The 23,316-nt window shown below is 38.7% G+C and overlaps 1 protein-coding gene across 9 annotated transcripts in view; it reads left to right on the top strand.

Moving 5' to 3' along the window:
• Nucleotides 1-23,316, top strand: part of SRPK2 (SRSF protein kinase 2) — a 248,353-nt gene that overhangs the window by 191,475 nt on the left and 33,562 nt on the right. For all 9 annotated transcript variants that reach the window (XR_016036973.1, XR_016036971.1, XM_088834228.1 and 6 more), the window contains 4 exons: nt 5,022-5,130; nt 5,737-5,824; nt 6,046-6,133; nt 8,775-8,881. Coding sequence is in view for 7 of the 9 variants with exons in the window: in XM_088834228.1 (XP_088690354.1) it covers nt 5,022-5,130; nt 5,737-5,824; nt 6,046-6,133; nt 8,775-8,881 (392 nt within the window). In the remaining 2 variants the exon portion in view is untranslated. The remainder of the gene's footprint in view (nt 1-5,021; nt 5,131-5,736; nt 5,825-6,045; nt 6,134-8,774; nt 8,882-23,316) is intronic.

Raw genomic sequence — 23,316 nt, 5'->3', positions numbered from 1 at the left:
TTTGCTATTACATTGGTTATTATGCTTCTTTAATCCTTTTCTTATTTTTAAAAATTTTTATTGTTTGGGCCACACCATGTGGCTTATAGGATCTTAGTTCTCTGACCAGGGATTGCAATTGGGCCACAGCCATGAAAATGCTGAGTCCTAGCCACTGGACCACCAGGGGAGATCCCTTTCCCGTCTTTGGTTAGATTTATTCCTCAGTATCTATCTATATATATATTTTAGGATTACGTCTTTATGATTTATCTTTCTTTAAAATTTATTTAGTTTTTGGTTGCGCTGGGTTTTCATTCCTTCACACAGCTTTCTCTGGTTGCACCAAGTGAAGGCTTCTCATTGTGGTAGCTTCTCTTGTTGCGGAACTCAGGCTGTAGGTGCATGGGCTTAGTTGCTTCATGGCATGTGGGGTCTTCCCAGACCAGGGATTGAATCCATATCTCCTGTATTGGCAGGTGGATTCTTATCCACCGAGCCACTGGGGTAGTCCAAAGTATCATTATATTTTTAAGATTTCTGTTTCTCATTGTTTATTGCAGGTGTCTAGAAATACAGTTGTTACATCATGAGCTTATATCCTGCTATTCTCTTTACTCAGTAGTTTTAGTAACCTTTTTGTAGATTCCTTCACCTTTTCCTATTGCCATTCAAGTTGTCTATGAATAGAGATACGTTACTGAACACAAACAAGTTCATGTGCTGGACACAACAGTGAGACCAAACAGACTGAAACATCAGAGTTTCAAGTAGAGAAAGGTTTATTGCAGGGCCGAGCAGGGAGACTTCAGGTGGCTTGTGCTTCTGAAAACCCCGAATTCCCTGAGGGATTTCAGCAAAGCATATATTTAAAGGCAGGGTAAGGCCGGGCTGTCCCAGGGTGTGTGATCTCCTCATGCACAGTTCTGTGACTGGTTGATGGTGACCATGCCTTAGGCACCAGTAAGTCTGGGGGCTACCTGCTTTTGATCATCAAGTAGTTAATTTCTGACATTTGGTGGTGGTTTTAGCATCTGAAAAACTTAGGTATATGCTTGAGGTACTATTATCTGTGTACTTCAGAGAAGAATTGTGGCACAGGATATAGGGGAGGGGTCTATCCCAGGAAGGCCCATAAGGGCCTCTTTGGTTACAGATAATTTTACGTCTTCCTTTCCATTTATTTTGCCAAGTTGTGCTGACCAGAGCTTCCAGGCCAGTGTAGAATAAAAGTAGGGAGAGTAGTCTCACTTACCTTGTTCCTGATTTTAGCAGTTAAAGCATTCATTCTTTCACAGATAGGACTGATGTTATCTGTAGATTTTTCATAGATGTTCTTTTTGTCCTGATTTGTTGAGAATTTTCATCAGGAATGCATGTTGAATATCGTGAAATATTTTTTGTGTGCTTGTTGATCTGATATATAGTTTTTGCTCTTTTTGTGTGTTATTTGTGGTGAATTACATCTATTGATTTTTTAGTATTAAACAACTTTTAATTCCTAGAATACTCCCTACTTGATCATGATGTATTATCCTTTTAATATGTTGTTTAATTTGTTACATTACTATCAGAGGGCTAAGAAACTAGGGTCAGTGAAAAAAATGATACTTAATATTTTTTGCTAGAAAATAGTTTGCTGAAAATTCTTCCAGGCTTTTGTCTATGAGAGAGTTCTGAACTTTTGATTCACTGTTCAAATTGAACCTGTCTTGTGCTCAGCAAGGAAAAGGGAGTCATCTTTATCCTGGCCAACAGTTCACCCCAGATAGCTGAGAAGGATAGTTACAAAATTGTTTCCTTTGAAACTTTCCTAATAAATGGTGTAGGTAGAGCTTTAGTTATAATTTTTTTGGGTGTGCTTGGGAGATAGGAATCAGAGTGGACTTAAAAATTACTTAACAATACATTCTTGCTTGCTTGTATTTGTAATCCAATCTAATATATATTTTTAAAGACTAAAAAGAAAACTTTGGGGAATTCCCTGGAGGTCCAGTGGTTAGGACTTTCACAGATGTGAAAGTGTGTGGGTTCAGACCTTGTTCAGGGAACTTAAGATCCTCCAGGATGCATGACATGGCCAAGTTTGTGTTTTTTTTTTTTTTAAAGAAGAATAAAAGAAAAACTTTTAAGTTGATGAATGCATGATTTATAGTAAATAGTGTAAGGCATGAAGTACAGTTGTATCAGCCAAACCCCTAAGTCAAGGGAGTCATCCATTGCTGGACCCTTTCTGGTTCTCTGCTTGATGCCATCAGCAGGGTCCTTGTATGGCACTGCTGTTACCCCGTGCTCCTATACTGAATAATGGTGAAGAAGCAGAAGGAGGGGGCCTTGTCTAGCCTTTGACTGTTCTCAGGATTCCTTTTGTGTGGACAGTGTTGTGTAGGACACAGGATTTCCTCTGCTAGTAGCCATCGTGGTATGTGTTGTTTGCTCATTGCAGGGAATTGGGGACGAGAACTCATTTTCTCTTTATTCCCTGGATGTTGAGGCAGTTGGTGAGGTCTGCTGTGCGGAGATGTGTTCCACCCTCTTGGCAGCCTGCGAGTTATCGTTCTGTGAGAAGAGACTGAAAAATGTTTGGAAAGACTGTTGCTTCCTGTAGAAATCAGGAAATTAGGATTTGAGAATGCATGGACTCAGATTTGAAATTGTGTACATCAATTTTCAAAATAAAAATTAGGATCAGAGCTAAGATTTTATATGCTGCGTGGCAAGGCCAAAAAGAAAAAAAATTAGGATACGTTTGATACTTTCAGTTGTTTTTATATTTTTGTTTTAAGATTTACTTTTATTCCCCTCTTGTTTAGTTGGCCTTTTTTTTTTTCGCGTAGTAGTCTTAGTGTGAGGGCTCCTGAGATAATTGGACTATGCTAGTAATTTCTTCAACTTTCAGTCCTATTGAGAAAAGGAACAGCTGCGCTTCTGCTGTGATTACACTGGAAATAGTGCCCATTGATTGTAGCTCACATGTACACACCCTGGCTGTTCAGGAATTCAAATCTGAAGCATACAGTAGTGGTACAGGTTTCTTCTCTTTACACATAATTAAATTAGTTTTAAATTTAGAATCTTTCATGTTAGCGATAATATGCAATTAAATGGTAAATAGCTTTCAATTAAGCTATCAAATGTTCCTGTGTAGTAAGACTGGGAAACGGTCCTCTGGGTATTAAAAATGGAATGCATTTCTTACTGGTGAACAAAGCGTGCTTTGGAGTCAGACCCAGCTTCCAGTCCTGAACCAACTACTTATGGTCCCTGAGACTTTTGTCCAGTTCAGCAGTGTAGAAATTACACCGTCTGCTCTGAGTGGTTGTAAGAAACTGTAGACATCAGTGTTTCCTAAATACTTTGTGCTGTGAAATGTGTCTAGTTTCTTGACAAAATGGTTTTGTGTGTCTGGAATTTGTAACATCTTCTGTACTCTTGGAGGTTCCCGATGTGTGTTAAGACACTGGACTCTGAGAACCCCTTTGGTCAAGAAATCTACTCGCTTTGTTCAGCTTAGCATTTCCCAGACAGAATTTCTCCTCCCTTCCTCATCCCTGCTTGCTTGCCCTGTGGAAGGTCTGCAACATGTTTCAGTTTACTTTTGTTTCAGTGGATCATGATTTTGAAAATACAGTGCTTAGCACAGTATCCCTAGTTTACTTGAATAGTCTTCAATTTCTTTTCTTCCTTTTCATTGTTAACTTGAATGATTTGAACACTGTTGTGAACTCAGAGCCCACTTGAATTTGGTGTAGCCTTGTATGTAAGTAATAAGGCATTTTTTCTTCCAGTTTTATTGAAATAGAATTGACTTAAGCACTGTGTGAGTTTAAGCAGTACAGCTTAATGACATGTATATATTGAGAAATGACCACAATAAATTTAGTTACCCATTTATTCATTTAATAATTTGTTTTGTTTTATTCCTAATTTATTATCTTTCATTTCAGTTCAAATGTTGTTAGAGACTTTGAAAGTTCATAGAAAGTTCTTATCTAGTTAAATTCCTGCTTTAATAATTCAACACAATTTAAATAATGATAACATTTATAATATTTCTTGAACTACTACTCCTGGCCCTCTGACAGATGTATTGAGGGTGTGGTTTAGATGCTTCCTGTTTTGAGCATGAACACTAGGCATGAACCATCCTTACCTTTCTTGAGGGATTTGTAAGAATTCTGAAGATTTATAAAATGAGAACATCTTTGCAATTAAAAAAGAAGCAGTAGATATTAAAGAATAAAAATGTATAAAAGTACTTTTTCTTTTTTAGGAAAAAATTGGAAAAGATAGAGGAAAAAATAAAATAGAGATAAAAAGAATAGAAGAGTAATTTTATAATCCATAGATGTTTGCTGCTAAATATCTTTATCTTTCCAGACTTTTTCTTGTGTGTTTCGCCAAAATGGTATCATATTAGGCATGATACTTTGTACCCTGATCGTCTTATTTACAATGCAAAGTGAGGTCATGTAGGTGCTTGTGAAGCATTCTTACCTCCCCACGCCCACCTTAACACCAAGTGCTCTCTCTTGCTCTCCACCCTGTTTCCTGGCAGGAGCTTGAGGTTGAGGACAAGTGGTGAGAGAAGCAAGTTCTTTTGGTGGGTAAATTGTCATATATCGCATACTTCTTTATTGGTATGCAGAACTATGGAGAGTACACATCCTTTGTTTTGGTGAGTTGTGTTACACTGACCCCAAGAGATTTGCATTTAACTTACTGGTTAGAAGTGTCCAGAGTTGGAATACACGTAGGATGCGCACCTAGACTTTCAAACCTCCAGTTACTGTTCTGGTGTGTTGGGTTGGTTCATTGCTTTTTTAAGGTAAGTTTTTAAAAAACGAAGACGCCTAAAAGAAAGTCATAGGGCATCTTTCTCTTGATGAAAGATGCTCTTGAAAAAATGTATTATTCAACATGTTTCAAATCCAGTTTTACTATTTAGAGATTTATTTACTGGTATGAAGAACTGATAAGGAAGAAAGAGTTTCTATTACTATTTTTCTGGAAAAAAAAATTTTTTTTTTAAACAATCATAGGTGGCTATCATCCAGTGAAAATTGGAGACCTCTTCAATGGCCGGTACCATGTTATTAGGAAGCTAGGATGGGGCCACTTCTCTACTGTCTGGCTGTGCTGGGATATGCAGTAAGTGCGCCTTGTCGTCCGTGCTGTTGATTCCTGGTCTGGTTCAACATCTTTATTTTATAACAAGCTATTTAAATATTAATTTTCTTCTGCTTTTATATCTGAGACTTATTCTTTGTAATTGCACCACATTCGAGTCATATAATAATTCATCCATATCAGAAAAACATTTCAAATATAAAATAATAACATATAGACCTTTCAAATTAGTGGATTTTGACTTTTTTTTTAAAGCTATGATCCATAATATGAAACTGTCTTCTTATAGTACACATACACATGTGTAATGTGTGTGAATTGAAATAAAAGTGTTTTAAAATAATACTTGATCTTAACCATATGTGACAATGAACTCTGATATTTATCTAGTGTGCCATATTTTTATGAGGACAGAACAGAAACAAAAAGCAAAAAAGATCTACTCATGAAGCCACTGCTTAACTGTGGCCCCACAATTTGAAAATTAATATTTTAAAGGAAAGTATTAAAAGTTTCTATTAATTAGAGCTTATTAGAGTTCATTATAATGTTTAGTTTATTAGTCTAGTTTATTGTTACAGTTAACACTTCTGCTGTTAATATTTTTTTTAATGCATTTTTTCAAAGGGGAAAAAGATTTGTTGCAATGAAAGTTGTAAAAAGTGCCCAACATTATACAGAGACAGCCTTGGATGAAATAAAATTGCTCAAATGTGTAAGTACTACAGATATGTGAATGATATAAGAAAGGTTAATGACAAAATTTTACAAAGGAGTTTTTATATGAAATTAATTGAATTTATTATTTATAAACTCAAATACTGAATCTTTTACTTTAAAAAATTTTTCTTTTATTAAAATAGTTTTGGTTGGTATAATGGAAATGACTTTCAGTCTTAAACACTTCTGTTCTTGAATTTATTTTTCTTTCTCTAGGTTCGAGAAAGTGATCCCAGTGACCCAAATAAAGACATGGTAGTGCAGCTTATAGATGACTTCAAGATTTCAGGCATGAATGGAATACGTATCCTTTCTGACAGTTCTGTTGCTTCCTAATGGCTGAATTAATATTCTAGTTTTTCTTCTCAATTTAAAAAAATGTAAATATTTCAAGCCCTTATAAACTTCTATTTGCTCTGCTGTATCACTTTCTACATGAAACCTCTAGTGTCACCGTATTATATGATTCTTGAAAGATGAAAGCATCTTAATTATAAAGATAAGTTGTTCCTTTTATTTTTTGAATAAGGAGGCCTTACTTCTAGTTTTGGAGAAGAAATGTGTCTTACAAGTGGAGCAAGGGCATCTCATGACCTCTTTTTTTCTTTGGAGAATATAATTTTTAACTGTGCTTCTGGTCAGTTTGCATGCTTAGTAGTTTTGGAGGTGAGGCTCAGCAGGGTGAATGGGTGTGGAAGGAATTATTTTCTCCTGCCTGGGGCATTACTAAAGGATAGCCCAGGAGTGGCAGTGACAGCAGAGTAACCTGTAGCTTAGTGTCGTTGGCACAAGTGGAGAGAAGAAATGTCTTTAGTTTCCAAAATGCTGTTTCCATATTTTAGTATTAGATCCTCTGAGTTAGCTCTTTGTGTGATTGACCTAGGCATTGCCTTCATTTCCCAAGGTTCAGGAATACTGGACTGTGTATTCATAGTCCTTTGAAGGGTGAGTGCCAGGAGTGTGTCAAGAGCCAGGGTCTTTTGCTCCTTTCTGACCTTTTATTCTTTCCTTTATCATCTTTGGAACAGATCCAACATTTTGATGTTTGACCTGTTCAAGCTTAAGAAACCTGAGGGCAAACCCTCTCCAAGTTTTCACCCCAGAATGACTTCCTATTTGTGCATCTGCTAAGTCCTGATTCCTCTGGGAAGTACTCCCCTCACTCACACTTATGATTTGAGGAGGTTTTTAGAAGATCCCTGGAGAAGGAAATGGCACCCCACTCCAGTACTCTTGCCTGGAGAATCCCACGGATGGAGGAGCCTGGTAGGCAACAGTCCACGGGGTCGCAAAGAGTCAGACACGACTGAGTGACTTCACTTTATATTTCTTCTAGGGATTGGATTTGAGGACACTGGCAAATTCTGGTGACTGCTGATGTTGCAGCTTCTTTTGCCTTAAGATCCTTTCTTTAACTTCAGGGTGCATTTTCCCTCTTGATAGATGGAAAGATGGAACTGGTCCTCTGTCCTGCTCTCCAAGTGAGCCTGTTTATGGTAGGCAGGGCAGCCCTTCCTCTTGCATCACATTTGGAATGTTGTTGTTAAAACAGCTGATAGAGAGAGGGTTTCTTTGGAGGAAACACCTAATTTGTAGGTCGGTGGAGTTGATTTTTGATATATACACTCCAGTGGCTATCAATGCTTTGAGAATACTCTGGTGATAATTTAGAAACCTTGGGCTTTGGCTCTGTGTCTGCTATTAAGTTTAGACCTTGGTTTCCTTTTTTTTTTTTAATGAGTTTGGGAAATAGTAAGGAACTTCTCACTTTAGATCATCTATGCATAAATCTGTAGCACATTTGTTTTCCAGTATTGTAGAAATATTTTTCTTATTTTTATTAAAGATATTTAAAGCAATAGTTACTATGATGATGTGGTAATAATAGATCTAGGTATTTCATAAAATATTAAATGACCTTTTTATAGTCTATATATAGGCCCTAAAGGGTTTCAGAGCCATTCATTTCTATATGAATGACATGTTTATATGAGAGACTTTGATGGGGCATAGTTCTGGAGGACTAGTGGTTGACTAGAATTTCTATTTTTTAAAAAAGTGACAACCGATTCCTGAGATTTCATTATTATAGGTTGTTCTTATGACCACACTATGTCCTAAATTGTGCTCATACATTGTTAAAAACTTAAATAATTAAAATTTTGATCTAGTGACCCAGTGAAAGATATTATTGAAGGAAAAGTTTACTGTGTTTGGTAAATTTCTGTTTTATAAAATGTTTATGTGATGATTGGATAGAAATTTAGGTAGGCAGGCAGGACACTTAAGAGGGGCGAGTTCTCTTGTTCTTTCCCTCATGGTTTCTGTGAGGTTTCAGTCTTGCTCATTTTCTTTAAGGCTTATTGTCAGGAGGAGTGTGCTTATTGTCAGGAGGAGTGTGCTGGGCGGAGCAAGCCCACAGGTAAGTGTTTTATTGAGTCATGACTCTGCCACCTTTACCCTGTGTCAGGCAGGAAGGGTTCTTTAAACTTGCTCAGGTTTACTTACCTCATTCTTCCCATTGTTATGAGTACACATTAAATCATATATGGTACATAGTAAGTATACTTAGTAAATGTTAGATTTTTCTGTTTAGGTGAGAAACAGTAAGCAGCCATGTTTTTCTTTTTAAATTCTTTATCTGGGCTGCACTCGGTCTTCGTTGTGATATGCGGGCTCAGTAGTTGTGGTGCATGGGCTTAGTTGTGGCATGAGGGATCTGAGTTCCTGGACCACGGAGCGAACCTGTGCCCCGCTGAATCAGGAGCATGGAGTCTTATCCACTGGACCACCAGGGAAGTTCCACACTTTTGTTATTATTGATAGTATTGATGTTACACTTTATAAAGAACTAATTCTTTCGCCAAGTGCCACAGTGATTCTGCTTTTAGTAATTATGTCACTCTAGGAAATGGATCCAGAAATGATCCTTAACCCTGTCCCAGATGTCTGCATGGTCTTTGAAGTGCTTGGCCACCATCTCCTCAAGTGGATCATAAAATCCAACTACCAAGGCCTCCCAGTACGTTGTGTGAAGAGCATCATTAGACAGGTGAGACTTGTGACCGCAGGCCCCATCTTCCATATACCTAACTGGCCAGCCTTTCAACACAAATTACTGTTTGTTTGTTTTAAAATACTTATTTATTTCTCTGTATTGGGTTTTAGTTGAGGCACCCAGGCTTACCCCAAGGCATGTGGGATCTTAGTTCCCCAACCAGGCATTCAGCTGGCATTTCCTGCATTGGAAGGCAGATGCTTAACCTCTAGACTAATAGGGAAGTCCCAAATTACTGTTTTGTTTTAAATAAAAATAAAAAATATGTACACAGACACATATCTCCCGTTTTAAAGATACATATATTACAGTGCTTAACACTGTGAACTTTTAAAATCAGTTTTATATTGATATTTACTTAATGATAAGCTATTCTGTCTTTTATAAGACAGAATATGTAAATGTCAGACACACATTTCTTTTGGAATCTGAATCTGTTTTCACATAAATGATGTAATAAAATAAATAGTTTTATCCAATATCATTTACAAAATGTTCCACTTAGAAGTTAACACAGATAAACATGTAATATGTTGTTTTTATTTGCTATTTCTTAGTATTTGGATGAAGGGTAAATGAAAGATAATTTAAGGAATGTTTAAGTTATATAGGGAATATTTGTACTTTTGCCTTGACAAAAGAAAAAGACCCTTCAGTTAGGGTCTGTTTGGGTGATGATACTTAAACAGATGTTCATAGAATGGAAGTATCCACATATGGAAGATCTCCTTCTGATTAGAAATGTTTCCCAGATTCAGTTTTCTGCATGGAACATACCAGTCTTTGACTCATTGTCCTTAGAGCCAAGGTAGGAAAGTTGTAGATATGTCTTATTCTGGATTACCTATTCTGATATAATAGATAATATCTGTGGATATTTCTGCAGTGTAAGTAATATCAAGGAGGTTGCTTGGTTTGCTTGAGAAGAGGACTAGGTGGTTTGGTTCTGTTTTTTTGGTCCCAAGGCCTAAAACTTGAGCTAGATCTGCCTGAAAATTCTATACCTGAAATATAAGCCTTGATCCAGAATTCTTAAATAAGAAAAGAATCAGGGAGTGATTCACAGTTAAGGAATTGTGAATTTTAAGATGTGAGTGCCTGAAGAAGAAGCTTCCTGACAGTTGTAGAGGTATTTGCATGTTGGCATATGTGTGTAGGTTTTTAATTTTTTTTAAATTAGAAGCTGAATTTGTTTTGTTAAAAGCACCCTCGATATTGCTTTTGAAATTGTGTATAGGCCACTCTGTTTATTCAGTATGCTGTTCATCTCTTTATTTACCTTTGTCTTTTCTGTACTGCAAATTGACAGCTTATCTTCTAGCATTGCAGATGGTACTTGGGAAGAGGGCTACACTGGCTTACCCGGGGTGGACTGCACTCCCACCCTGTAGTGTGCAGGCACGTGTGCCTAGTATGGGTCCACGGGTAGCTTTTGTTTAATATATCTGTTCCCTTGTAGGTTTTAGATAGTAGCATTTTAACTCATTATTTTAACATGCCTGGCATCTCAAGTGAAAAAGCAATAACTCTCCTTTGATTTAGAAGACGATTCATGTTAAGGGAAAATGTTAATTGGAGTTTTTGGATCCCCAAATGTCCCTCCGGTATATATAACTATTAGTGCCAAATCTAAACTTAAAAAAAAAAACTAGTTAAAATTTTGAAAAAATTTGTTATCTAATGTAAATTTTCTACTTTATCTCTGATAAATCCTGGAAATCTTGAAAGATTTACTTATTTTTTATTTTGATGGAAGGAAAATGTCCGTTTATTTTTCTTGTAGTTAAATTTAAAATTAAGAAAAATGCACATTAAGAAATAACTTATTATTTATGACAATTCTTATTTCTAAATATGAAGTTAAGCATGTGTGTATAGTTTTTTTAATTGATGTATAATTGCTTTACAATGTTGTATTAGTTTCTGCTGTACAACAGCCTGAATCAGCTATACGTTACATATGCCTCCTCCCTGCTGAACCTCTCTCCCACCCCCACCCACCCCTCTAGGTCATTATAGTGCACCGAACTGAGCTCCCTGTGCTATACGGCAGCTTCCCGCTAGCTATCGTACACATACGGTGTGTAATGTCAGTGCTGCTCTCTCAATTAATCCCACCCTCTTCTTCCCCCACTGTGTCCACAAGTCCATTCTCTACATCTCTATTCTCGCCCTGCAAATAAGTTCATCAGTACCATTTTTACAGATTCCGTGTATATGCATTATATACAATATTTGTCTTTCTCTTTCTGACATTTCATTCTGTATAACAGACTCTAGGTCCATCCACATCACTACAAATGACTCAGTTACCTTCCTTTTTATTGCTGAATATGTACATCTTCTTCATCCATTCATCTATCGATGGGTATCTAGGTTGTGTCCATGTCCTGGCTGTTATAAATAGTGCTGCTATAAACATTGGGGGACAGGTTTTACATATTTTAACAAAGTACATAATTTCAGAAATAACAGCTTGAATGTATATCACACAGGTTCTGTCATCCCCTACTGTTGCCTTAGGTGTCACCACAACTTAAGCTTGGCAGTGTTGGGAGAAGATGAATTAGCAGAGGAACTGCAGAATGGAAAACCAAAATCTTGCCATTCTTAGCTAATAAAAGTGTCTCTAAATCTAAATAAGTAGTTCTTGAAGTGTATTGAAACTTTAATACATACTTACTGAACAAATGATTTAATGAATGTAATACTCACTTTTATGTACACTTCTCCTTAGGGAGTAAGAACTCATGTAGTATTTTATTGGTCTAGAATAATTTCAAGATGGAATTTTGATTTTATGTGGTCTGCACTTAGTTCTTGCAGGCATTGTTAATAGAATCTTTGTTTTGCTTTAATTTGATCCCATCTTTAATTTTCTTAAAGAAAAATACCATGAAATATGGATTCCCCCCCCCCTCTAAACTTATAACTCTCAAAGTAGTACATTGTTATATATCCCAGGCAATAATCTCTCTGCAAGAATTTCCTTTCATTCCCTTTGAGTCATCCTCTGGGTTCAGTACTTTTGATTCCTGGGGAATACCAGGAAGATCCTTTATTAATAGATCCACTCAGCTCTGTCACTCCCCAGGATACAGCAGAATGGGCCAAATTTCTAATATTCTTTCACTGTGCGGCCTCCTTCACCTCTGAAGTCCAGTGTGGCTAACAGTGTTTCACTCATTGCTCTTGCACCCATCCCTCTCCCCTGATCACCTCGCCATCGATCCCTTCTGGCCATGTATGTTTCTCGTGGTATTCTTTTTGTTTCCAGCACCCCCCTTCTTAGTGGTCCTTATCACCTCACCTTTTCACTTCAGTTTATTCTGTTGACAGTTTCCTCAGTAAAACTTCACTTTAATAATTTGTATCCTTATGTAGAAACTTTTAGTGGCATTCTGTTGCCTGTTCTGGAAGATCAATATTGTTGGCTGTCATGAAGCAATGTAGAGAGTGATGTAGAACTTGGGTGTTGGTGTCAAATATAATTCTATGTGTGCTCAGGTTCTGAATCCATGGATTCCACCAACCATGGACTGTAAATATTCAGGGAAAAAATTCGAGAATGTTCCAAAAAACAAATTTGAATTTGCTGTGCAGACAACTATTACATAACATTTACATTTTATTTACAACTATTTATGTAGTATTGACATTGTGTAAAATACTGTAAGTAATCTAGAGATGATGTGAAGTATGTGGGAGGATGTGTGTAGATTACATGCAAATACTGCTACCCTTTCATTATAAGGAACTTGAGCGTCTGGGGCTCTTGGTATCCTCAGGGGAGCGTGGATGTCCTGGAACCAAACCCCTGTAAATTCTGAGGGACAACTGTATACGCTACTCCAGCTAAAGAACTTTGGCCAAGTTACATAATCTTTTTAAGCCATAGTTTCATTATGAATAAAATGAGAATAATAATGGTACCTTCATTATTATTGTTAAGGTATAAAGGGATATTGTTGAATATTTGTTCAGTGCTTACTATGTGCAAAGCATAATTTTAAGTACTTTGTAAATTTTAATGTATTGAATCTTCACAGTAAGCCTATGATATAGGTTTTTTGTGTGCTTTTTCTTTTCTTTTTTTTAAGGAAGTAGAACCTGCAGTTAAGTAATTTAGCCCCAGTCAAGAAACACCCAGTGTTTGTGGTGAAGCAGGAATTCAAACCCAGGTAGTCTGGGTTTGGAGTGTATGTGTTTACCATTGTTCCAAACAACAAATAATATCTTTGGACTTGTACACAGCTCATGTCCGATAAAAGTTAAACCATGGTTCTTCTTTTGAACCTGTTTAAGGTCTTCTACCATTTGATGAAAGTCCATGTTTCCCTTACAAACCCTGAATCAGCTCTTATCCCCTGGCAGGTAAATCTTTCCTTATTGATTAATTAATTAATCATCTTTTAAATAGAGAAGATTTGTTAGTGTCTTTCAGGTACACAGTTTCCTTTCTAAAATCACCCAAATTAGGGTTTTCTTATGAATATTTAGAGATGTCCCAAGCATTTATAAATACATGCTGCTTTACCAGGATTTTTGTACCTGATTTTTTGCTACTTTTCTCTAGATTATTTAGAGAAAGTGCTTACTTTGCCATTTTTTTAAGCACCACATCTTTGATTCATTTCTTTTGTCCTAGGCTGTAGAAAATAACTGTTCTTTTCTACCATGTTTATAAAGACGCAACCAAAATTCTACTTCTATGACAAGGCTTCCCAAACTCACCCATTAAGAGTGTTATTTCTTTCCTCCCCAGGGAAGGATGGCTGCAACCTGCACTTGGTTCTTTCTTAATGATTGCAGAGCCTTATAATGTAAGCTAATGTTTCTCACCCCTGGCACTATTGACATTTTGGACTGGATAGTCCTTTTTTGGACTGGATAGTCCTGGGGATTCCCAGGTGGCTCAGACGGTAAGAGTCTACCTGCAGTGCAGGAGACCTGAGTTCAATCCCTGGGTCGAGAAGATTCCCTGGAGAAGGGAGTAGCAACCCATTCCAGTATTCTTGCCTGGAGAATTCCAAGGACAGTGGAGCCTGGCTGGCTGCAGTCCATGGGGTCGCAAAGAGTCAGGCATGACTGAGCAACTCACACTTTCACAGTCCTTTTTTGTAGGGGCGTGTCCTGTGCATTGTAGGTTGTTTAGACATATATGTGGCCTCAGCCCGTTAGATATCTGTGTCAGCCAGCAGCAGCCCAACCGTGACAACTTAAGAATGTCTCTGAGCTTTATGAAATACCCTCAAGGAGGCAAATTTTCCTTTCACTGAGAATCATTGCAATAGTGGTAAGTGTGATGAGTACAGTTAAGTTTTGGCAATAGATTTAATTTCAAACTGTGACTTTGACATTTGCTACTTTGTGACCCTGATTAAATTACTTAGCTTCTGTAGGCCTGTGTTCTCATTAGTCACATCAGGATGATACTACATAATTTGTGGCTTTCTTGTGGAGATGAGTTTGGAGGGATTGCTGATAAAGCTTTCAGCACAGTGACCACCAGCACAGGGTAGCTGCTCTGTCTGCCCAGCTGCATTGTGAGCACCCTGTGTCCCCGACCACATGTTATGGGTTCCGCATCTCTTTGTAGCTTCCTTCATGTTTTAGGCAGCCAGGAATGAGAGGTTATCTTTCCTTAAATGAAGTAAGAAATGTATGTTTCTCTTACTGTACAAAGTGGCTGACCTTTCTGTGATCTGATGGGCTTGTAGATAAACGTTCCCACTTAGTTTTGAAATGTCCCACCATAATTGAATCACTTGCTTTTCCAGGGTTTCCCATACACTGTTACCAATCCTTTGATCATTTTTTAGCTGTCCTCATTTAGTCCTGGTGACCTTGTGCAGGATTGGGAGGGGCCATCCTCTGGTGATGATGGTGAGAATACCCCCTTGCCTCCCCCCCAGGCAGGGTCTGTTACCCCCGCCTGACCTCAGGTGGGGTCTGTTCCTCCCCACCCCCAGCTTTCATTTCTTTTTCTTTTAAAATCAGCTTTATTGAAGTCAATTGTATGTTTAGCTTTTATTTCTAAAGCTGAAAGAAGAAATGGTGCTGTGATGGCAGTAATTGTTATTTGTGGTGGATTCAAGATATACCACAGGTGATGGGGTTCTAAATGCTGTTCTTTAAGCATGGCTTTTACTTTCTTATGTAACCAAAAGGATAGCTGATATTTTACTTTTTAAAACTTTATGGTTTAATTCATTGCCCTTTTCAGAAACCTTGTGAAGAAGTGGCAGCTTACCATTAAATGAGGCTTGGTAAGGGCACGGTGACTTTGCTATGATATGCAGGTACAGCATGTCGCCTGGGATTTTTGAAACATTACTCTTTCTGTTATCATGATTATCACAAACATGCATTATGCTCTTGCAGGCACTCCCTGTTTTAAGTGTTGTCTTTGTGTTATGCTGTCTAGTCCTCACCACAGCCTTAGGAGGCTAGGGGTGTTCTTACCTCCATCCTGAAGGAGGTATTAAAAGCTTCTCCAGGTTCCACAGTTACTGTGGGAATCAAGGCTGGAATCCGGATGGTGTGATCCAGAGTCCATGCTCTTGACTGCAGGCTAGTGTTGTTATGGAATGTCTACACACGAATATTAGGAAGCATTTTACATTATAGCATGTCTTGTGAAAAGTGTGCCTTCATGTTTCTGGAGATGGTTTACTTTTACATTAATAGTGGAAGTAGCAATTAGATCATTTTTAAAGTACATTACTTAATTGGTGATATGTACTGCAGTATGTAAGCTAAGGGACTTTCCAAATGCCTTTCTTTTTCAAACCCACCTTCTGGGTGCAGCTGACTTTGCAGACAAAACCAAGAATCAGGTCCCCGCCCAGCAGTCTGTTATCATGAATTTTTCTACACTTATTACTTATTTACCATTTAAATGATGTCAGTGGTCCTAGTTATCCATGAATTCATTATGATCAAGCCAATATTGTTCAATTTATAGAATAGAAAATTGGTTGGTAAGCATTTGTATGCTCTTGGATTTGCCCATTCGGTAGTACATATGATTCTCTACTAACTTGAATTCTCCTCCTCAGAGTACTGGGTATGCAACTCAGAAATTCGGTGAAGCTGCTCCCTTCAAGGGAATCGAGCCCCTTCCCCAGCTCATTCCTCTGCGCTGCTGCAGTGCTAGGCAGTGTTTTATCTTTTGTCCTGACTGTATTCAGAAGTGAAGTACAGCTACTTAACTTTCTCATTAATTTTCGCTTGTCAGAGTTGGAAAGAACAAGGAGCAGAGGGAGATTTCAGGACAGAGCGGATGAGGAAAGTGTCCGTGGCCCTCGTCCTCGGTGACCGTGGCAGGTGTCTCCCACACTTCTCATTCAGTCTAGCCTGTGCTTGTCGGAGCAGCTTGTAGCGTTTACCTCCTGTCTGTCTGAGGAAGAGAGATCCCCTGGGAGCTTTAGCTTTCCCAGGAGCGAAGCCTGTGGCTTGAGGAGCGCCCTCTGCTGTTTCCCTCAGTGTCCGCAAGGACCAGTGTCCCCGTGTGGTGCTGTTGCCCTGGGCACTCCCCTGCACGGCCAGGGTCTCCCTGGTGCTGGTTTCGGGGCCTTGCCCACATCAGCAGAGGTCGCCCCCTCTTTGTCCTGTGTCCTTTGTTCTGGTGTGGCAGAAGGCGCCCGTATTGTGACCAGAGTCGGAAGAAGAATGTGCAGAATTGCTCTTGTTCTGTTTCTCTTTGCAGTTTAGAATTTGAGGGGTAGCTTTCTGTGGGTGGTGAGCAGGTCCTGGGAGATACCTTCAGGTGAAACCTCCGTGTTATTCCCAACTTACTCCTCCTTTTCTGTATGTGACAGGACCGATTTCTAGCACTCCGAGGTGGAAACGGAGTTAGTTTATGTTGTTAACACCAGTAATAAATGGTCTTTCACATGGTGCATAGGTGCCTCGACAGAAATTATTAGAGACTGTCCTAATCAAGTGCCTTATTTTACGGCTGAATTTGAGGTCAGGGCAGGGAAGAGACTTAATCTGAGCTTGTCAGTTCCTGAACCAGAACTGAAATTTCCTGGCTCCCAGCCCAGCGCTTTGCCTGTAGGTCTGCACTACTGCTGCCTCACACGGAGAGAACCGGCCCCTGCCCGCGGGGTGTGAGCCGCCTCCCTGGAGTGGGACGCGGCCTGCCTGTTCCTGGCCCGTCTGTTCCTGGCCCGTCTGTGGTTATCTGACCTGGGGGCTCATGATGGGGCAGATGGCAACGAGGATCTCTGCTGCCTCCTGCTGATGAGGCCAAGTATGTTTTTTAGGCAAGAGATACACACGTTCTGTGGTAAGACAAGTGAGGCTACAGAGATCTATCTTTGAGCATGAAATTTGATTCGTTGATCGTTTTTTTTATTGTCATAATATTTGGCATAAATTTTTGTAAGATTGCCTATCATATTTTGATTCTGGATTCTGGGATGCTTTAATTTCACTGGCTGAGAACAGAAATGCTATTTTTGAAAATAAAATCATTCTTATAGCTATATATTTAAAAAATATATTAGTATTCATTAAAATAATTAGCAGGTAGATCCAATTCATATTATAGATGGGAGAAATGAGACCCAGAGAAATTTAATAAGTGACTTAGCGAAGTTATGTTTATTAAGTCAGTATCAATACAAGTCTTCTGACTTAGTTCATTTTACCATTTAGTTTGAACTTCTTGTGAGCTAGACATTATACTGTGAGTTTTTCATACATTATTTCTAATTCTTTCCACATTTCTGTCTAATGGATAATGTTCCCCCTTTTATAGATAAGAAAATGGAACGTCAGGCAGCTTAAGTACCTTGCCTTGTGAATGAGTGATTGAGAAGTAATGCAGGAGTGGTCTGAGTCCCAAGGTCATGATTTAACAGTGCTCCATGCTGTGTCTTAGCTGTTTTCTTCAAGATTTGTGTTATCTTAATTAGTTTATCCCTGAAAGCGACAGTCTTTTCCTCGTGTTCAAGTCTTCTTTTTCTGTTTGTTGTTAGACATAAGTAATATTTCTTGAGGAAGGTTAACTGTGTTGAGTGCAGTTGTTGTTCAGTTGACCAGTCATGTCCAACTCTGTGACTCTATGGACTGCAGCACACCAGGCCTCCCGTCCCTCACCTCACGGAGTTTGCCCAAGTTCATGTTCACTGCATCGGTGATGCTGTCCAACCATCTCATCCTCTGATGCCTTCAGCTTCTTCTGCCCTCAATCTGTCCCAGAATCAGGGACTTTTCCAATGAATCGGCTGTTCACATCAGATGACCAAAATACTGGAACTTTAGCTTCAGCATCAGTCCTTCCAGTGAATATTCAGGGTTGATCTCCCTTAAGATTGACTGGTTTGATCTCCTTCCCGTCCAGGGGACTCTCATGAGTCTTCCCCAGCACCACAGTTCAGAGGCATATATTCTTTGGCATTCTGCCTTCTTTACAGTCCAGCTCTCACAACAGTACATGACCAGTGGCCAAGACCATAGCCTTGTCTATACGGACTTTTGTTGAGTAATGTCTGCTTTTCAACACACTGTCTAGGTTTGTCATTTCTTTCCTGCCCAGAAGCAATTGTCTTCTGATTTCATGGCTGCAGTCACCATCCACAGTGATTTTGAAGCCCAGGAAGAGGAAATCTGTCACTACTTCCACCTTTTCCCCTTCTATTTGCTATGCAGTAAAGGGGGTGGATGCCATGATTTTAATTTTTTTAATATTTAGTCTTAAGCTGGCTCTTTCGCTCTCCTCCTTCACCCTCATCGAGAGGCTCTTTAGTTCCTCTTAGCTTGCTGCCATTTAGAATGGTATCATCCGCATATCTGAGGTTGTTGATGCTTCTCCCTCCTATCTTGATTTCCGCTTGTAACTTGTAACTCATCCAACCTGGCATTTCTCATGATGTGCTCAGCATATAGGTTAAACAAACAAGGTGACAGCAGACAGCCCTGTTGTACTCCTTTCTCAATCCTGAACCAATCAGTTTGTCCCTACAGGATTCTAACTGTTGCTTTTTGACCTGCATACAGGTTTCTCAGAAGACAGTAAGATGGTCTGGTATTCCCATCTCTCTAAGAGCTTTCCACAGTTTGTCATGATTCATACAGCCAAAGGCTTTAGTGTAGTTGATGAAACAGAGGTAGATGTTTTTCTGAAATTCCCTTGCTTTCTCTATAGTCCAATGAATGTTGGCAATTTGATTTCTAGTTCCTCTTCCATTTCTAAACACAGCTTGGACATCTGGAAGTTCTTGGTTCGCATAATGCTGAAGCCTAGCATGCAAGATTTTAAGCATGATCTTACTAGCATGGGAGATAACTGCAATTGTCCAATGGTTAGCACATTCTTTGGTATTGCCCTTCTTGGGAACTGGGGTGAGGATTGACCTTTTCCAGTCCTGTGGCCACTGCTGGGTCTTCAGATTTTCTGACATAATGAACGCAAAACACTGATGGCATCCTCCATTGAAGTGAAATCACTCAGTCGTGTCCAACCCTTTGCAACCCGATGGACTGTATGTAGCCTACCAGGCTCCTCCATCCATGGGATTGTCCAGGCAAGAGTAGTGGAGTGGGTTGCCATTTCCTTCTCCAGGGGGCCTCCTGCATTGTAGGCAGACACTTTACCATATGAGCCATCAGGGAAGTCCTGTCCTCTAGGGATCTGGATAGTTCTGCTGGAATTTCATCACTTTCACTAGCTTTATTAACAGCAGTGCTTCTTAAGGCCCACTTGACTTCACACTCCAGGATGTCTAGCTCTGGGTGACTCACCACACCATCGTAGTAATCCAGTTCATTAAGATCTTTTTTATACAGTTCTTCTGTGTATTTTTTTCCATCTTGATCTCTTCAGCATCTACTAGGTCACTACCATTTTTATCCTTTATTATGCCCATCTTTGGGCAGAATGCTCCCTTGATGTTTCCAATTTTCCTGAAGAGATTTCTAGTCTTACCTCTTTTGTTGTTTTCTTCCATTATTAAACACTGTTCATTGAAGAAGGCCTTCTTGTCTCTTCTAGCTGTTCTTTGAAACTCTGCTTTTAATTGGATGTACCTTTTCCTCTCTCATTTTTCCCTTCTCTTTGTTCTGCTGTTTGTAAAGCCTCTTCAAATAACTGCTTTGCCTTCTTGCTTTTCTTTTTCTTTGGGATGGTTTTGTTCACCACCTCCTGTACAGTACTATGGACCTCTGTCCATAGTTTTTCAGACACTCTGTCATATAGATCTAATCCCTTGAATATACTTGTTACCTCTACTGGGAATTCATACAGAATTTGATTTAAGTCATACCTGCTGGTCTAGTGTTTTTCCCAGTTTTCTTTAGTTTAAACCTGAATTTTGCTATCATGATCTATGCCACAGTCAGTTCCAGGGCTTGATTTTGCTTACTATATGCAGCTTCTCCATCTTCGACTACAAAGAATGGAATAGTTTGATTTCGGTATTGACCATTTGGTGATGTCCATGTGTAAAGTTGTCTCTTGTGTTGTTGAAGCAGAGTATTGGCTGTGACTAATGCAGAATTCAGTTAGCCTTTGTTTGCCCCGCTTTATTTTTTGTTCTCTAAGGCCAAACTTGCCTATTACTCCAGGTATATCCTGACTTCCTACTTTTGCATTCCAATCCCCATTGATGCATAGAATATCTTTTATAGGTGTCAGTTCTAGGAGGTCTTCTAGGTCTTCATGGAACTGATCAATTTCAGTTTCTTCAGCATCGGTGGAATGGGCATAGACTTGAATTACTGTGAGGTTGAATGGCTTCCCTTGGAAACGAACTGAGATCATTCTGTCATTTTTGAGGTTACACCCAAGTACTGCATTTCGGACTTGTTTGTTGATTATGAGGGTTACTCTGTTTCTTCTATGGGATTCTTGCCCACAGTAGTAAATATAATGGTCATCTGAATTAAATTTGTCCATTCCTGTCCATTTTAGTTTGCTGATTCCTAGGACGTCATTGTTTATTCTTACCATCTCCTGCTTGATCACTCACAACTCAACCTTGATTCATGGACCCAATATTCCAGGTTCCTGTGCAGTACTGTTCTTTGCAGCACCGGATTTTACTTTGGATAACCAGACACATCCACAACTGAGCGCTGTATCTACTTTATTCATTCTATTAGTATTTCTCCTCCACTCTTCCCCAGTAGCATATTGGACACCTTAGACCTGGGGGACTTATCTTTTGGTGTCATATCTTTTTGACCTTCTTAAATAGTTCATGAAGGTTCTCATGGCAGGTATACTGGGGTGGTTTGCCAAACCCTCCTCCAGTGGATCACATTTTGTCAGAACTCTCTGCTATGATGTGTCTGTCTTGGGTGGCCCTACATGGCATAGCTCATAGCTTCACTGAGTTATGCAAGCCCCTTTGCCATGACAAGGCAGTGATCCATGAAAGGGATTAAATATCTGAAACCTTAAATTCTTACTGAGAACACTTTGCTCATCTCAAGTGTCTCATTTTCATTGAAATTCATTTTAACACATTTGGATACTGGATCATATTAACTCTTAAACCTAAGTAGCTTCACACACAGTGAAACAACCTAAGAACTATGAAAGAACTAAGGTGGAGAGTTAGAAACAACTTGTTCATGAGATGGTAGTGAAAGATATTTTTGGAAAGATGCTGACATTTTAACTTTGAGTTAATATTTGATGATTGAAGTGAAATTTTCGTTGAAATAATTTAAAATAGTTTAAACTTTCTTAAAGTCTTATTCCTTTCACTTCCACAGACTGGAAGTCATCAGTGTACTTGTCTATTAATTTCTTGTACTTCTCAGAATTTCTCTTACTACTCGTATATAAGAACTCCATGTGATACTTCAGTTTGCACAAAGATGATGCATGAATGCCAGTGAATATATACAGGCTCATTGAATTGTGTTCCCTTCAGAATTATAACCTTATTCTGTATGGAAACATATAATGATATGTTTCCTACTGTTGGTCCTTTGACATTTTAAACATTATGTAAACATGTTCTAATTGAAGTATTATCTAAAACATTAAATATTAATTTCAAGGTAAAAAAGTCAAAGCCTCATGGAGATAGGAAACTTTGTTTATTGCTGTGTATCAAACATCTATAAGCCTATGCAGCCTGTTATAGGAACTCAACTGATGCACAGTCAGTGAAGTCATGTGAAAGTATTTCCAAGGAAAAATTTTTAAATGAATGTGAGGATTTTCATCTTGGTTAAGAGACTCATGTTCCTTCTACTCTCCTTGTGAAATCTCTGTGCCTTCACTTACTAATGTTTTGTCATCTTAAGATTGTTTGGGCTTCCCTGGTGGCTCAGCTGGTAAAGAATCTGCTTGCAGTGTGGGAGACCTGGGTTGGATCCCTGGGTTGGGAAGATCTCCTGAAGAAGAGAAAGGCTACTCACTCCAGTATTCTGGTCTGGAGAATTCCATGGACTATATAGTCCATGGGGTCGCAAAGAATCGAATACAACTGAGGAACTTTCATTTTCAAGATTGTTTAGCCAAAGACTGAAGGTAGACAGAAGCATTGGGTTTTTGCTGAGAACTTTTCTGAGTTGTTCAGCAATATATATCTTCTGCTTGTCTTTTCCTCACTTCCTTGTCTAACATGATCAAGACCACCAAATGACTTAAAATGTTTGAATGAAATTGTTTATCAAATGCTAATGTTTATTGAGCACGTAGAATTTATAATATATGGGAACATGAACTATATTTTAAAATATTTTTTTCCTTATGAAAAGAAAGAATTCCCCTCCTATGGAAATAATTCCAGAAAAACTTTGACCTTGCATTTAGGTCACCATACTCTGTAATTTTTGCTATATATATATATTTACATACACACACACATATGGTAAGTATGTGAGTATCTTGGTTTAGCAGTTTCTTTTAGTTCAGTACTATAGTTTATTGCCTGGGTACCAAAGCTACCTAATTCTCCTTTCCTACAATATTAGAAATGTACAGACATCATTAGCCATTATGGGAATGCAGATCAATGAGATACACAATTCACACCCACTAGAGTGACTAAATGGAGAAGGAAATGGCAACCCACTCCAGTGTTCTTGCCTGGAGAGTCCCAGGGACAGGGGAGCCTGGTGGGCTGCACAGAGTTGGACACGACTGAAGTGACTTAGCAGCTTAGCAGAGTGACTAAAATGAAAAGACAGATGGCAAGTATTGACCATCATGAAAAAATTGGAATCCTTGCACATTGCTGATGGGAATGTAAAATGATGCAGCCATAGTATAAAACAGTTTGGCAGTTTATTGAAAGTCTAAAGAGTTACAGTATGACCCAACAATTGCACTACTAAGAAAAATAAAGACATTTCTACATAGACACTTGTACATGAATGTTTATAGCAATATATTTATAGTAGCCATAAAATGGAAAGAACTCAAATGTTCATCATTGAATACTAGACAAAATGTGGTA

This window comes from Moschus berezovskii, chromosome 3, assembly GCF_049115385.1.
Source record: "Moschus berezovskii isolate FMDL1 chromosome 3, NW_MosBer_1.0, whole genome shotgun sequence".
Lineage (NCBI taxonomy): Eukaryota > Metazoa > Chordata > Mammalia > Artiodactyla > Moschidae > Moschus > Moschus berezovskii.
The sequence above is the reverse complement of the archived record's forward strand: the minus strand, read 5'-3'. Positions and strand labels throughout refer to the sequence as shown.